The 18,142-nt window shown below is 42.5% G+C and overlaps 1 protein-coding gene across 1 annotated transcript in view; it reads left to right on the forward strand.

Annotated features, from left to right (window-relative positions):
* Window positions 1-17,422: 17,422 nt before the first annotated feature.
* The window catches only part of LOC130361152 (uncharacterized), a 71,164-nt gene continuing 70,444 nt past the window's right edge, over window positions 17,423-18,142 (forward strand). Inside the window, exon 1 of the mRNA XM_056563802.1 lies at window positions 17,423-17,570. Within this exon, the coding sequence (XP_056419777.1) occupies window positions 17,440-17,570 (131 nt within the window). The 5' untranslated portion in view covers window positions 17,423-17,439. The remainder of the gene's footprint in view (window positions 17,571-18,142) is intronic.

An 18,142-nucleotide genomic window follows, 5' to 3' on the forward strand; every position in this document is an offset into this window, starting at 1 on the left:
CAGTGATCATGGTGGGGGCTTCATCATGTCTGGAGATAACCAGGCACTGCCAATCACCTGCCCAATACCATCCCTACAGTGATCATGGTGGGGGCAGCATCATGTCTGGAGATAACCAGGCACTGCCAATCACCTGCCCAATACCATCCCTACAGTGATCATGGTGGGGGCAACATCATGTCTGGAGGAAACCAGGTACTGCCCATCACCTGCCCAATACCATACCTACAGTGATCATGGTGGGGGCACCATCATGTCTGGGGGAAACCAGGTACTGCCCATCACCTGCCCAATACCATCCCTACAGTGATCATGGTGGGGGCAGCATCATGACTAGAGGAAACCAGGCACTGCCCATCACCTGCCCCATACCATCCCTACAGTGATCATGGTGGGGGCAGCATCCTGTCTGGAGGAAACCAGGCACTGCCCATCACCAAACAGGTTAGCGCAACATCTAAATCCAACGTATCCTTCACCTCTAACCATATAGCAAAGATAGATGAAGGAAAATAGGGGGAAAATTCTAACAAGGAAGTTAACAAATCTGAAGATATTAATATCTTATGAGGAAATAGAAATTATTTTGGTTTTGAAGTCGGTGCTGATAAGGGGAGAACTATGGAAAAGGCTCAGCAGCGATAAACAGTGTGAAGATTGGAAGGACAAAATTATAAACATATGAACAGTATATGGTGCATGGTGGGGGCAGCATCATGTCTGGATGAAACCAGGCACTGCCCATCACCTGCCCAATACCATCCCTACAGTGATCATGGTGGGGGCAGCATCATGTCTGGGGGAAACCAGGTACTGCCCATCACCTGCCCAATACCATCCCTATAGTGATCATGGTGGGGGCAGCATCATGTCTGGGGGAAACCAGGCACTGCCCATCACCTGCCCAATACCATCCCTACAGTGATCATGGTGGGGGCAGCATCATGTCTGGGGGAAACCAGGTACTACCCATCACCTGCCCAATACCATCCCTACAGTGATCATGGTGGGGGCAGCATCATGTCTGGGGGAAACCAGGCACTGCCCATCACCTGCCCAATACCATCCCTACAGTGATCATGGTGGGGGCAACATCATGTCTGGGGGAAACCAGGTACTGCCCATCACCTGCCCAATACTATCCCTACAGTGATCATGGGGGGGCGGGGGGGGGGGCAGCATCATGTCTGGAGGAAACCAGGCACTGCCCATCACCTGCCCAATACCATCCCTACAGTGATCATGGTGGGGGCAGCATCATGTCTGGAGGAAACCAGGCACTGCCCATCACCTGCCCAATACCATCCCTACAGTGATCATGGTGGGGGCAGCATCATGTCTGGAGGAAACCAGGCACTGCCCATCACCTGCCCAATACCATCCCTACAGTGATCATGGTGGGGGCAGCATCATGTCTGGAGGAAACCAGGCACTGCCCATCACCTGCCCAATACCATCCCTACAGTGATCATGGTGGGGGCAGCATCATGTCTGGAGGAAACCAGGCACTGCCCATCACCTGCCCAATGCCATCCCTACAGTGATCATGGTGGGGGCAGCATCATGTCTGGGGGAAACCAGGCACTGCCCATCACCTGCCCAATACCATCCCTACAGTGATCATGGTGGGAGCAGCATAATGTCTGGGGGAAACCAGGCACTGCCCATCACCTGCAAATACCATCCCTACAGTGATCATGGTGGGGGCAGCATCATGTCTGGGGGAAGCCAGGTACTGCCCATCACCTGCCCAATACCATTCCTATAGTGATCATGGTGGGGGCAGCATCATGTCTGGGGGAAACCAGGTACTGCCCATCACCTGCCCAATACCATCCCTACAGTGATCATGGTGGGGGCAGCATCATGTCTGGAGGAAACCAGGCACTGCCCATCACCTGCCCAGTACCATCCCTACAGTGATCATGGTGGGGGCAGCATCATGTCTGGAGGAAACCAGGCACTGCCCATCACCTGCCCAATACCATCCCTACAGTGATCATGGTGGGGGCAGCATCATGTCTGGAAGAAACCAGGCACTGCCCATCACCTGCCCAATACCATCCCTACAGTGATCATGGTGGGGGCAGCACCCAGGGCCGGATTAAGAGGATCATGGGCCTGGTGCTGAAGATTTTGATGGGCCTTTTTATCAAAATATATAAAATGAAAAAGCAACACAAAGCAATTTTGTTTAACACAAATAAAGCGCATCCGTCACGTTATGCACATTAAATTACCAGGATAGATGAATATATGTTAGTGCCCAAAAATTGCTGAGTTGCCCACAACAACCAATCAGATGGCTTCTTTTATCTGATGTTACTAGGAGGATGTTAAACGCTGCTGGACTGCGCTTTTCTCTGCTGTAACACACACAGGCTCTGCGTCCTATGATCCTTCTGCAGTGTAATATAATGAAGTGACTGTCCGCAAGATGGCTGCCGATTATATAGGGCTGTGACATCACAGGGGTGACTGGCTGCTGATAGGCTGCATCCTGCATGTGATTCAGGGTCATCCCGCCTACTTCTCTTCCCACCTACTTCTCTTCCCACCTTCCCAGCGTTCCTTGCCCCATATACTGACATGTGGATCCGCCATTTTAGATGCCCTGGAGCCTGCACCGCAGTAAATGGAGTTTAATGAAGTGATTTGCGCAATAGAATCGCAGATATATTCGCATTCGTTGCGAATTGTATATTTTCTGAAATTCGTAATGAATTCTGGGTCGCCAGCTCCGATTCGCTCATCTCTAGACATAACTCTTACTTTTCTACCTACAGACTCATATAAGGGCTTGTTTTTTTGCGTCACCAATTATACTTTGCAATGACAAACAAAAATATTTGTGGGACAAACTTGAATAAAAATGCAATTTTGGGGGCTTTCTACACAGAGCACTTTTTGCAAACAGTCCCACATTGGGGGAGATTTATCAAAACCTGTGAAGAAGAGAGGTGCAGTTGCCCATAGCAACCAATCAGATCGCATTTTTCAGAGGCTTTTTAAAAAATGAAAGAAGCGATCTGATTGGTTGCCATGGGCACCTGCACCACTACTCTACACAGGTTTTGATAAGTCTCTCCCATTAGCTTTATTTTGTAGGTCCATACGATTACAACAATACCCAAATTGGGCCATTGACCATGCAGATTACTCAACATTATAAGCAGCGATACCACTTTTTTTTTTTTTATATAAAAAATGTTTCTTTGAAAAATTAGAAAAGGGAGGTCATTCAACTTTTATTAGGGAAAGGGTTAATAAAATGTTATTATTACTTTTTTTTCGCAGGAAGGGGTCAAGCACACCTGTCTATAACTTCTAGGCCAATCTGTCTATAATAGCTGTGCTATTATAAGCAGATATGCCATTCAGGAGCATAAAAAAGCTAGGTGAGAACTTATCACCTAGCTTTTCTGTGCTCCTGAATGCCATTGCTGCTTATAGCCTATAAGGATAACTTACTATTAATTATAGGCAAATCTGTCTATATTAGCTTAACTAATAAAAGCAGAAATGGCACTAAGGAGCACAGAAAAGCTGGGTGACAATTTCTCGCTTAGATTTTTCATGCTTCTGAATGGCATACCTGCTTATAATAGCTCAGTTATTATAGGATTTACCTATAGCCTTTAGTCAAATCTGTCTAAAATAGCTGAGCTATTATAAGCAGATATGCCAATCAGGAGAATGAAAAAGCTAGGTGAGAAATTGTCACCTAGCTTTTCTGGGCTCCTGAATGGCATATCTGCTTACCATAGAATAGACAGATATGACAGAAAGGTTATAGGTAAATCTATCTATGATAGCTGAGCTATGATATGCACCATTGCCATTCAGGTACACAGAAAAGCTAGGTGACAATTTCTCACCTAGTTTTCCATGCTCCTGAATGGCATGTCTGCCTATAAAAACTGAGCTTTTATAGGCAAGCATGCCATTCAGGAGCATGGAAAAGCTAGGTGAGAAATTGTCACCAAGCTTTTCTATGTACCTGAATTGCAAGTCAGTTCATGACTGGTGGTGGTACCTTTTTGGGGGACTTCAGAAGCAGAGAACAATGACCGCCTGTGGGACCTCAGCCGCTGTTACACAGTAACATTTTTTGACGTGCGTGGGCCAGGCAGGAAAGCAGCACATACCATCCTCTTTCTGACAGGGGGAAGAGCGTCCTACGATACCGTGACGTGAGTCCCGCTGGTCAGGAGGTTACCTAGCCCATGTGACCACCCAGGCAGGGGCCGACTGACAACACTCAGGGCCCTCGGACCAAATAAAGCAAGGGCCCCCTGTGAGGCTCCACCCATGGCCACATCTCTGCCACGCCCCTATCCCATCCAAATGCCTCCTAATGCCCCAACCTACACACAAAATAAAAGAAAAGAAAATATATAACAAGTTAACATAGGTAAGATCATTTTCCATGACCAAGAATACCCGTATACAAGGAGGAAATATATACCACCACACAAGAATACCAGTATACAAGGAGGAAATATATACCACCACACAAGAATACCAGTATACAAGGAGGAAATATATACATCACACAATAATACCAGTATATAAGGAGGAAATATATACATCACACAATAATACCAGTATACAAGGAGGAAATATATACATCACACAATAATACCAGTATACAAGGAGGAAATATATACATCACACAATAATACCAGTATACAAGGAGGAAATATAGACATCACACAATAATACCAGTATACAAGGAGGAAATATATACATCACACAATAATACCAGTATACAAGGAGGAAATATATACATCACACAATAATACCAGTATACAAGGAGGAAATATATACATCACACAATAATACCAGTATACAAGGAGGAAATATATACATCACACAATAATACCAGTATACAAGGAGGAAATATATACCATCACACAATAATACCAGTATACAAGGAGGAAATATATACCACCACACAAGAATACCAGTATACAAGGAGGAAATATATACCACCACACAAGAATACCAGTATACAAGGAGGAAATATATACATCACACAATAATACCAGTATACAAGGAGGAAATATATACATCACACAATAATACCAGTATACAAGGAGGAAATATATACCATCACACAATAATACCAGTATACAAGGAAGAAATATATACATCACACAATAATACCAGTATACAAGGAGGAAATATATACATCACACAATAATACCAGTATACAAGGAAGAAATATATACATCACACAATAATACCAGTATACAAGGAGGAAATATATACATCACACAATAATACCAGTATACAAGGAGGAAATATATACATCACACAATAATACCAGTATACAAGGAGGAAATATATACCATCACACAATAATACCAGTATACAAGGAAGAAATATATACATCACACAATAATACCAGTATACAAGGAGGAAATATATACATCACACAATAATACCAGTATACAAGGAAGAAATATATACATCACACAATAATACCAGTATACAAGGAGGAAATATATACATCACACAATAATACCAGTATACAAGGAGGAAATATATACATCACACAATAATACCAGTATACAAGGAGGAAATATATACCATCACACAATAATACCAGTATACAAGGAGGAAATATATACATCACACAATAATACCAGTATACAAGGAAGAAATATATACATCACACAATAATACCAGTATACAAGGAGGAAATATATACATCACACAATAATACCAGTATACAAGGAGGAAATATATACCATCACACAATAATACCAGTATACAAGGAAGAAATATATACATCACACAATAATACCAGTATACAAGGAGGAAATATATAAATCACACAAGAATACCAGTATACAAGGAGGAAATATATACATCACACAATAATACCAGTATACAAGGAGCGTTGGTGTGCGGGCTCTGGTGTGTCCTTTATATAAGGATACACTGGCGAATGTCTCAATTTTAACATCAGTGTTGAGGGATTAGCCAATGTCACTATATACATCTACCACAGTAGTGCACCTAAATTCTTGTACAGTATACAAGGAGGAAATATATACCACCACACAATAATACCAGTATACAAGGAGGAAATATATACATCACACAATAATACCAGTATACAAGGAGGAAATATATACCACCACACAAGAATACCAGTATACAAGGAGGAAATATATACCACCACACAAGAATACCAGTATACAAGGAGGAAATATATACATCACACAATAATACCAGTATACAAGGAGGAAATATATACATCACACAATAATACCAGTATACAAGGAGGAAATATATACCACCACACAATAATACCAGTATACAAGGAGGAAATATATACATCACACAAGAATACCAGTATACAAGGAGGAAATATATACATCACACAATAATACCAGTATACAAGGAGGAAATATATACATCACACAATAATACCAGTATACAAGGAGGAAATATATACCACCACACAATAATACCAGTATACAAGGAGGAAATATATACATCACACAAGAATACCAGTATACAAGGAGGAAATATATACCATCACTCAATAATACCAGTATACAAGGAGGAAATATATACATCACACAATAATACCAGTATACAAGGAGGAAATATATACATCACACAATAATACCAGTATACAAGGAGGAAATATATACCACCACACAATAATACCAGTATACAAGGAGGAAATATATACACCACACAAGAATACCAGTATACAAGGAGGAAATATATACCACCACACAATAATACCAGTATACAAGGAGGAAATATATACCACCACACAAGAATACCAGTATACAAGGAGGAAATATATACCATCACACAATAATACCAGTATACAAGGAGGAAATATATAAATCACACAAGAATACCAGTATACAATGAAGAAATATATACCACCACACAATAATACCAGTATACAAGGAGGAAATATATAAATCAGACAAGAATACCAGTATACAAGGAGGAAATATATACATCACACAAGAATACCAGTATACAAGGAGGAAATATATACATCACACAAGAATACCAGTATACAAGGAGGAAATATATACCATCACACAATAATACCAGTATACAAGGAGGAAATATATAAATCACACAAGAATACCAGTATACAAGGAGGAAATATATACATCACACAAGAATACCAGTATACAAGGAGGAAATATATACATCACACAAGAATACCAGTATACAAGGAGGAAATATATACCACCACACAAGAATACCAGTATAAGTGGAAATATATACATCACACAATAATACCAGTATACAAGGAGGAAATATATACCACCACACAAGAATACCAGTATACAAGGAGGAAATATATACATCACACAATAATACCAGTATACAAGGAGGAAATATATACATCACACAATAATACCAGTATACAAGGAGGAAATATATACCATCACACAATAATACCAGTATACAAGGAGGAAATATATACATCACACAAGAATACCAGTATACAAGGAGGAAATATATACATCACACAATAATACCAGTATACAAGGAGGAAATATATACCATCACACAATAATACCAGTATACAAGGAGGAAATATATACATCACACAATAATACCAGTATACAAGGAGGAAATATATACATCACACAATAATACCAGTATACAAGGAGGAAATATATACCATCACACAATAATACCAGTATACAAGGAGGAAATATATACATCACACAATAATACCAGTATACAAGGAGGAAATATATACATCACACAATAATACCAGTATACAAGGAGGAAATATATACCATCACACAATAATACCAGTATACAAGGAGGAAATATATAAATCACACAAGAATACCAGTATACAAGGAGGAAATATATACATCACACAAGAATACCAGTATACAAGGAGGAAATATATACCACCACACAATAATACCAGTATACAAGGAGGAAATATATACCACCACACAAGAATACCAGTATACAAGGAGGAAATATATAAATCACACAAGAATACCAGTATACAAGGAGGAAATATATACATCACACAAGAATACCAGTATACAAGGAGGAAATATATACATCACACAATAATACCAGTATACAAGGAGGAAATATATACATCACACAATAATACCAGTATACAAGGAGGAAATATATACATCACACAATAATACCAGTATACAAGGAGGAAATATATACCACCACACAATAATACCAGTATACAAGGAGGAAATATATACATCACACAAGAATACCAGTATACAAGGAGGAAATATATACCATCACACAATAATACCAGTATACATGGAGGAAATATATACATCACACAATAATACCAGTATAAGTGGAAATATATACCACCACACAAGAATACCAGTATAAGTGGAAATATATACCACCACACAAGAATACCAGTATACAAGGAGGAAATATATACATCACACAAGAATACCAGTATACAAGGAGGAAATATATACATCACACAATAATACCAGTATACAAGGAGGAAATATATACATCACACAATAATACCAGTATACAAGGAAGAAATATATACATCACACAAGAATACCAGTATACAAGGAGGAAATATATACCATCACACAATAATACCAGTATACAAGGAGGAAATATATACCACCACACAAGAATACCAGTATAAGTGGAAATATATACATCACACAATAACTTGATAATACCGCCATCCTGTACTGAATAAAACCACTATACACAGACCAGTATTCCCCCACACAGTGCCCATATAGCAAAAGTTACCAGCTGTACACAGGATCTGTATACCATATAAGTGATTATATACAAGACCAGGGCTGCCATCAGAAATGTTGGGGCCCCTTACACAACTCAAGGCCCCCCAACCTACTAACTTCCACATTATCTATAAAAATTATATTTGAAAACACAGGACAAGAAAAACAAGAGCCCTTTAGTTTAATGAGGAAGGAAAGAGGAATATACCCGGACCCCAGTGACAGTATATACCCGGACCCCAGTGACAGTATATACCCGGACCCCAGTGACAGTATATGCCTGGACCCCAGTGACAGTATATACCCGGACCCCAGTGACAGTATATGCCTGGACCCCAGTGACAGTATATACCCGGACCCCAGTGACAGTATATGCCCGGATCCCAGTGACAGTATATGCCCGGACCCCAGTGACAGTATATGCCCGGACCCCAGTGACAGTATATGCCCGGACCCCAGTGACAGTATATGCCCGGACCCCAGTGACAGTATATACCCGGACCCAAGTGACAGTATATGCCCGGACCCAAGTGACAGTATATGCCCGGACCCCAGTGACAGTATATGCCCGGACCCAAGTGACAGTATATACCCGGACCCCAGTGACAATATATATACCCGGACCCCAGTGACAGTATATATACCCGGACCCCAGTGACAGTATATGCCCCTGCCCATCAGGACTTTCCACTATGTGGGGCAGAAGAGCAGCAGGTGCCCTGGGGAGAGTACACTGTATCACTGGGAACACTGGTATATTATGTACACTGGTATATTGGGTACACTGTATCACTGGTATATTGGGTACACTGGTATATTGGGTACACTGGTATATTGGGTACACTGGTATATTGGGTACACTGTATCACTGGTATATTGGGTACACTGGTATATTGGGTACACTGGTATATTGGGTACACTGGTATATTGGGTACACTGTATCACTGGTATATTGGGTACACTGGTATATTGGGTACACTATCATTGGGTACACTGGTATATTGGGTACACTGGTATATTGGGTACACTAGTATACTGGGTACACTGGGTACACTGTATCAGTGGGTACACTGGTATATTGGGTACACTGGTATATTGGGTACACTGGTATATTGGGAACACTATCACTGGGTACACTGGTATATTGGGTACATTGTATCACTGGGTACACTGGTACACACACAGTGTAAATAAAAATAAATATATATGGTATTGCCGCGTGTGGAAATGTCCGAATTATAAAAATATACCGCTTTTTAAACCGCACGTTTAATGGTGTACGCGCAAAAAAATTCCAAAGTCCAAAATAGCGCATTTTTGATCACTTTTTATACCACAAAAACAAAAATGGTACCGATAAAAACTTCAGATCACGGTGCAAAAAATGAGCCCTCATAGCGCCCAGAACACAGAAAAATAAAAAAGTTATAGGGGTCAGAAGATGACCATTTTAAACGTATACATTTTCCTGCATGTATTCATGATTTTTTTCTGAAGTGATACAAAATCAAACCTATATAAGTAGGGGATAATTTTCACTGTATGGACCTACAGAATAAAGATAAGGTATAGTTTTTGCCGAAAAATGTACTACGTAAAAACGGAAGCCCCCAAAACTTACAAAATAGTGTTTTTTCATCTATTTTGTCGCACATTGATTTTTTTTCCCGTTTCACCGTCGATTTTTGGGTAAAATGACTGATGTCATTACAAAGTAAAATTAGTGACGCAAAAAATAAGCCATCATATAGAATTTTAGGTGAAAATTTTAAAGAGTTATGATTTTTTAAAGTTAAGAAGGAAAAATTGAAAATGAAAAAACGGAAAAAGCCCGGGTCCTTAAGAGGTTAAAGGAGCATCACATGCTTGAAACAATCTTATTTTTTCACAATTTTGAAAGGTGCCAATAATTTTGTCCAGACCATTTTTGGAGTTTGGTGAAATTATGTCCAATTTGCTTTTTTCCTCCCTTTTTTGGTTTAGTTCCAAACACACAAAGGGAATAAACATGTGTATAGCAAAACATGTGTTACTGCAATCCTTTCCTGTGAGAAATACTTCATTTTCTAGAAAAATTTTAGGGGTGTCAACATTTACAGCCATGACTGTATGTCACCGGGCTCTTATATATACACATTAACCTTCCGACTATACGTGACTACGGGTTCAGCGATAATACGGAGGCAGATCGTCGATATAGTAGGTTGGTAACGTTTAATAGACATTTATGTAACAAAAGTCACATAACTTGGGACAGGTCAGTTAACCCCTTAAGGACGCAGGACGTAAATGTACGTCCTGGTGCGGTGGTACTTAACGCACCAGGACGTACATTTACGTCCTGTGCATAACCGCGGGCATCGGAGCGATGCCCGTGTCATGCGCAGCTGATCCCGGCTGCTGATCGCAGCCAGGGACCCGCTGGCAATGGCCAACGCCCGCGATCTCGCGGGCGTCCGCCATTAACCCCTCAGATGCCGGGATCAATACAGATCCCGGCATCTGCAGCAGTACGCGATTTCAATGAATGATCGGATCGCCCGCAGCGCTGCTGCGGGGATCCGATCATTCAGATCGCCGCACGGAGGTCCCCTCACCTTCCTCCGTGCGGCTCCCGGCGTCTCCTGCTCTGGTCTGTGATCGAGCAGATCAGAGCAGAAGATGACCGATAATACTGATCTGTTCTATGTCCTATACATAGAACAGATCAGTATTAGCAATCATGGTATTGCTATGAATAGTCCCCTATGGAGACTATTCAAGTTTAAAAAAAAATGTAAAAAAATGTAAAAGTAAAAAAAAATTGAAATCCCCTCCCCCAATAAAAAGTAAAATGTCAGTTTTTTCCTATTTTACCCCCAAAAAGCGTAAAAAATTAATTTAATAGACATATTTGGTATCGCCGCGTGCGTAAATGTCCGAACTATTAAAATAAAATGTTAATGATCCCGTACGGTGAACGGCGTGAACGAAAAAAAAGTCCAAAATTGCTACTTTTTTTAAATACATTTTATTAAAAAAAATTATTAAAAATTTATTAAAAGTTTTTTATATGCAAATGTGGTATCAAAAAAAAGTACAGATTATGGCGCAAAAAATGAGCCCTCATACCGCCGCTTATACAGAAAAATGAAAAAGTTATAGGTAATCAAAATAAAGGGATTATAAACGTACTAATTTGGTTAAAAAGTTTGTGATTTTTTTAAGCACAACAATAATATAAAAGTATGTAATAATGGGTATCATTTTAATTGTATTGACCCTCATAATAAAGAACACACGTCATTTTTACCGTAAATTGTACGGCGTGAAAACAAAACCTTCCAAAATTAGCAAAATTGCATTTTTCTTAATTTCCCCACAAAAATAGTGTTTTTTGGTTGCGCCAAACATTTTATGATATAATGAGTGATGTCATTACAAAGGACAACTGGTCGCGCAAAAAACAAGCCCTCATACTAGTCTGTGGATGAAAATATAAAAGAGTTATGATTTTTAGAAGGCGATGAGGAAAAAACGAAAACCTAAAAATTAAATTGTCTGAGTCCTTAAGGCCAAAATGGGCTGAGTCCTTAAGGGGTTAAGAGTTGTAGTCCTTCAACTAATATGTCACATGACAGGCTGGTGTAGCTAACCCCGTTCCCCCAACCATAATCTTTTTGTCCCGGGAGTTGTTCCTGTAGTGCAGGGATGAGACCTCTGCACACTAGGGTTCCCTGAAACCACTTTTTTGTAAAAATCCAGTTAAATACAGTTACTTTGGTACAGCTTAGGATCCAGAATAATGAATATTTGGTCACTGTCCCTTTAACTCTTGCTTTTTAGCACACATACGTGGGTTATGACTAGTGCGGATATAAAACGTTCACTGTTGAACATGTTTTCGGTCCAGTTTACTGAAACAAAAAAAAAAGATTTTTACAGGTTGGCCGACTGTGGTGCAACATGTAAATTTTTTTTTACTCCCACAACTCTGGTCCTGCGACATGATACCCATAAGGACATGAGCAGGGACACTTCTCATGAAGTGAAAGCCAAGCAGAACTAACTCCAACTAGAGGCCAATGAGAAAATTGGTTTGTTGCAGAGAGGTCCTTGTCCAGGCTTCTTCTCTCTGACAAAAAAAAAATATAAAATACTCTTTCTTGGAGATGAAGAACTGGCACACTTTATCCTCACCGCGTGGACTGGAACAGGAACGATGACTTAAAGGGGTATTCCAGGAAAAAAAAATTATATTTCAACCGGCTCCAGAAAGTTAAACAGATTTGTAAATTATTTCTATTAAAAAATCTTAATCCTTTCAGTACTTATGAGCTTCTGAAGTTAAGGTTGTTCTTTTCTGTCTAAGTGCTCTCTGATGACACGTGTCTCGGGAAACGCCCAGTTTAGAAGCAAATTCCCATAGCAAACCTCTTCTAAACTGGGCGGTTCTCGAGACACGTGTCATCAGAGATTACTCAGACAGAAAAGAACAACCTAAACTTCAGAAGCTCATAAGTACTGAAAGGATTAAGATTTTTTAATAGAAGTAAGTTACAAATCTGTTTAACTTTCTGGAGCCAGTTGATATTTAAAAAAAAAAGGTTTTTTTCCTGGATAACCCCTTTAAATGTAGTCAGGATTTTAGCTAAGTAGAGCACATGAAGGTAGGCCTAGCCATAGGAAAGCAAAAGCCAGGCCAAGACTTTAACTTGACTAGTCTGCCCAGAAGGAGTAAAGCAAGGGCCAGGCCTAGACTGGTTCCACCCTTTCTCCTGGGATAGGGAGGTTGGACTAGGGCAGTGTTTCCCAACCAGTGTGCCTTCAGTTGTTGCAAAACTATAACCTTTGGCTGTCCGAGCATGCTGGGAGTTGTAGTTTTGCAACAGCTGTAGGCACACACTGCCCTAGTCCAACCACCCTATCTCAGGAAAAGGGGTGTACCCAGTCTGGGCCTGGCTCTTTCTTTACTCCTTCTGGGCAGACTAGTCAAGTTAAAGTCTAGGCCTGGCTTTTGCTTTCCTACGGCCTAACTACATGTGCTCTAACTAGCTAAAATCCTGACTACATTTAAGTTCCTGTTCCAGTCCACCCAGTGAGGATAAAGTGTGCCAGTTCTTCATCTCCGAGAAGGAGTATTTTTTTTTTTTGATAGAGAGAAGAAGGCTGGACAAGGACCTCTAAGCAGCAAACTCATTTCCTCATTGGCCTCTGGACGGAGTTAGTTCTGCTTGGCTGTCACGTCGTGAGAAGTGTCCCTGCCCACTTGACTAGTCTGTCCAGAAGAATTAAAGCAAGAGCCAAGCCCTGACTGGGTCCACCCCTTCTATTGGGATAGGGAGGTTGGACTAGGGCAGTGTTTCCCAACCAGTGTGCCTCCAGCTGTTGCAAAACTACAACTTCCAGCATGCCCGGACAGCCTTTGGCTGTCCGGGCATGCTGGGAGTTGTAGTTTTGCAACAGCTGGAGGCACACTGGTTCGTAAACACTGTACTAGTAACTAGGGACTCCTGCAACCATTGGTTGTGAGGATCATGTGACCAAAGCTTTATTCATCTGGGTACAGTAAATGCAGAAATATTGACCCCCTATGTAAGACCATAGTATATGCAATAAATATGGTGCAATGCACATAAACACATTTGTATTAACTCTTTAGTACCTCACATACATTATGAAAATTATGAAGGCCCCTAAAGGGTTTTTCCTCAGGATGGGTTGTCAATGTTTTTATCGCTGGTGTTCCCAGGGATTAGCCGGAGATGACGGAGATAAATCTGCCACCAGATACATGAGACTTTACTTTGGGTGGGATAGAAATGTTCAGACGGGTGATAGAACGGGCCAGGCACTGACCCCGCAGCCCCCAGAAGGAATTTATATAGTAAAGTTCATAAAATCATTTGGAGACATTCTTTTCAGGATGTTATCCCGAGGTCAGTCATCCATGAGACACATGAAAAATGTGAGAGCTCCAAGGTGGTCCAATCAGAAGAGCCGATAAATGGCGAGTGTGAATGGCGTCCACTGGGATTGTAGGGATGGGAAGTCAACTGGTGGACGGCCATGAGATGGGTGCCGAGGTGGGGAGTCCAGGGAGGGGGGGGGGGTACAAAGATGGGGGGGTCCAGGAATGGGGATTTATGGATGGTGGGTACAGAGATCAGGGGTCCAGGAATGGGGGGGGGGGGGGGGGGGGGGCTGAAATGGGGGGTCCGGGTAAGGGGTGTGCAGAAATGTTGAGTCCAGGGATGGTGAATGCAGAGATGGGGTGTCCAAGTATGGGGGCAGTGCAGAAGAGAGGGAGCCAGGGATGTGAGGTGCAGAGATGGGGGGGTACAGGGAAGTGGGGTGCAGAGATGGAGGGTCCAAAAAGGGGAAGTACAGGGATGGGGTGTGTGCAGATGGGGGATCAAGGTATGGTGGGTGCCGAGATGGGGGGTTCAGAGATGAGAGGGTGTAGATTTGGGTTGTCCAGGCTTGGGTGGGGGGGATGAGCGGGGTCAGGGGATGGGGGTGCAGAGATTGGAGGGCCAGAGATGGGGGTACAGGGATGGGGCGTGCAAATGTGGAGGGTCAGGGAATCGGGAGGAGAGATGGGGGGTCCACGGATGGTGGATGCAAAGATGGGGGGTCCTCGGATGGTGGATGCAGAGATGGTTGGTTCAGCAATGGTGGGTGCAGAGAAGGGGGTTCCAGGAATGGTGGGTGTAGAGATGGGGGGTCCATGGATGGTGGGTGTAGAGATGGGGGGGTCCATGGATGGTGGCTGTAGAGAAGGTGGGTGAAGAGATGGGGGGTCCAGGAATGGTGGGTGAAGAGATGGGGGATCCCGTGGATGGTGGGTGTAGAGATAGGGAATCCCATAGATGTGGGTGTAGAGATGGGGGGGAGTCCAGGAATGGTGGGTATAGAGATGGGGGATCCCATGGATGGTGGGTGTAGAGATGGGGGATCCCATGGATGGTGGGTGTAGAGATGGTGGGTATAGAGATGGGGGATCCCATGGATGGTGGGTGTAGAGATGGGGGATTCCATAGATGTGGGTGTAGAGATGGGGGGGGGGTCTAGGAATGGTGGGTTTAGAGATGGGGAGACTTCCAGGAATAGTGGGTGTAGAGATGGGGGATCCCATGGATGGTGGGTGTAGAGATGGGGGGTCCATGGATGGTGGGTATAGAGATGGGGGATCCCATGGATGTTGGGTGTAGAGATGGGGGATCCCATAGATGTGGATGTAGAGATGGGGGGGGGGGGGTCCTTGGATGGTGGATGCAGAGATGGTTGGTCCAGCAATGGTGGGTGCAGAGAAGGGGGTTCCAGGAATGGTGTGTGTAGAGATGGGGGGTCCATGGATGGTGGGTGTAGAGATGGGGAATCCCATGGATGGTGGGTGTAGAGATGGTGGGAATAGAGATGGGGGATCCCATGGATGGTGGGTGTAGAGATGGGGGCGGGGGGTCCAGGAATGGTGGGTTTAGAGATGGGGGGACTTCCAGGAATGGTGGGTGTAGAGATGGGGGATCCCATGGATGGTGGGTGTAGAGATGGCGGGGTCCATGGATGCTGGGTATAGAGATGGGGGATCCCATGGATGGTGGGTGTAGAGATGGGGGATCCCATAGATGTGGATGTAGAGATGGGGGGGGTCCTCGGATGGTGGATGCAGAGATGGTTGGTCCAGCAATGGTGGGTGCAGAGAAGGGGGTTCCAGGAATGGTGGGTGTAGAGATGGGGGGGTCCAGGAATGGTGGGTGTAGAGATGGGGGATCCCATGGATGGTGGGTGTAGAGATGGGGGATTGCATAGATGTGGGTGTAGAGATGGGTGGGGGGGGGGGGCTCCAGGAATGGTGGGTATAGAGATGGGGGACTTCCAGGAATGGTGGGTGTAGAGATGGGGGATCCCATGGATGGTGGGTGTAGAGATAGGGGGTCCATGGATGGTGTATAGATGGGGGTCGAGGGTTGGTCTGACTACTTGTGTTTCCTTGTGTTACGAGCCCCTCTAGGCAGCCACCCAAATAAATGAAGCACAATTATTACATAACGAAAAGTTCAGCAACTTTCTAAGGCTGCGTTCACATGACGCTTATGGCAAATGTACCTGAAGTTCTTGGCACGAGTCATGGCCGCCTGTTACTGAGTGTTTGGTTGGTTTTCATTAGGGTGGTATAGGGTGGTATACTTTTGTTTCATTGTATAGAAAAATATAATTGACTGTATAGGTATTTTCTTCCTTGGATGCCTTTTGGCGACATATGCCGCTCTATGCCCATATTCAGCGACATACGTTGGAGACATCTGTTCTAGGTATATGTCGGGAAATAAGATGAAAAGCTCAAACACAATGTGAACAGAGCAGAAGATCCGTGACAGTGTGTACAGCGCTGTGGTGTATGCTGGTGCTATATGTAATAAACAATGTATTAGGGCAGATAACATGTATCAGTGTATAAGATGTGCCCATCCTGTTCATATAACCTCCAGGTGATCACAGGTCTTCCTGCTCCATGTATAGATCCAGGACGAGAACTACAGGACCCAGCAGATCCTTCCAGAACCCCTAGGTCACCACTACAGCTCTGCTATACCGCGCCGCCTCCTGGGCTGACTGTGTAGTCTGGGACTATTCCTCCTGACTCATGTTTTGTCTTCTCTGCAGAAACTCTCTGGATTGTGGATCCATGGCTCCCTCTACAGACCACTTCTTATATTACATCTATGGAGAAGGCAGCGCAGTGACATTGCTGCTGATCCTGGTGAATGCGACGTTGATCTCAGCAATAATGCTAATGGCCTGTACCTTCTGTATGAAGTAGGTTCTAAAGAATAAATGGGAATGTTATCTCATATATGTCTATCTATCTATCTATCCGTCTCATATATGTCTATCTATCTATCTATCTATCTATCTCATATATGTCTATTTATCTATCTCATATCTATCTCATATATGTCTATCTATCTATCTCATATCTATTTATCTATCTCATATTTATTTATCTATCTATCCCATATTTAGACAAGGAGAAAATATTATCACCATACAGATCACCATCATACTGTTACTGACCAAATCCTGTATACTGAGACCAATATTACTGATACCACTGGAGATAAATAATACCACCACAACATGACTTCTACCATTACCACTACACAGTGACTGAATAATACTGCTATAATACTGCGCTGTTACTAACAATAACACATTATACAAAGAACAAAAATACAGTGGCCATATACCTCTTTACATAGAACGGTACCTAACCTAGGACCCCCCCCCGTAGGTATTGGTTCCTTTTTGTTCTGTTGACAGCATTAAATTGGATTCCTGGTGCTAGTCATTGCCAGTAATTGGCAGGTCCTTTATCCTGGGAATTTAAC

This window comes from Hyla sarda, chromosome 3 (assembly GCF_029499605.1).
Source record: "Hyla sarda isolate aHylSar1 chromosome 3, aHylSar1.hap1, whole genome shotgun sequence".
Lineage (NCBI taxonomy): Eukaryota > Metazoa > Chordata > Amphibia > Anura > Hylidae > Hyla > Hyla sarda.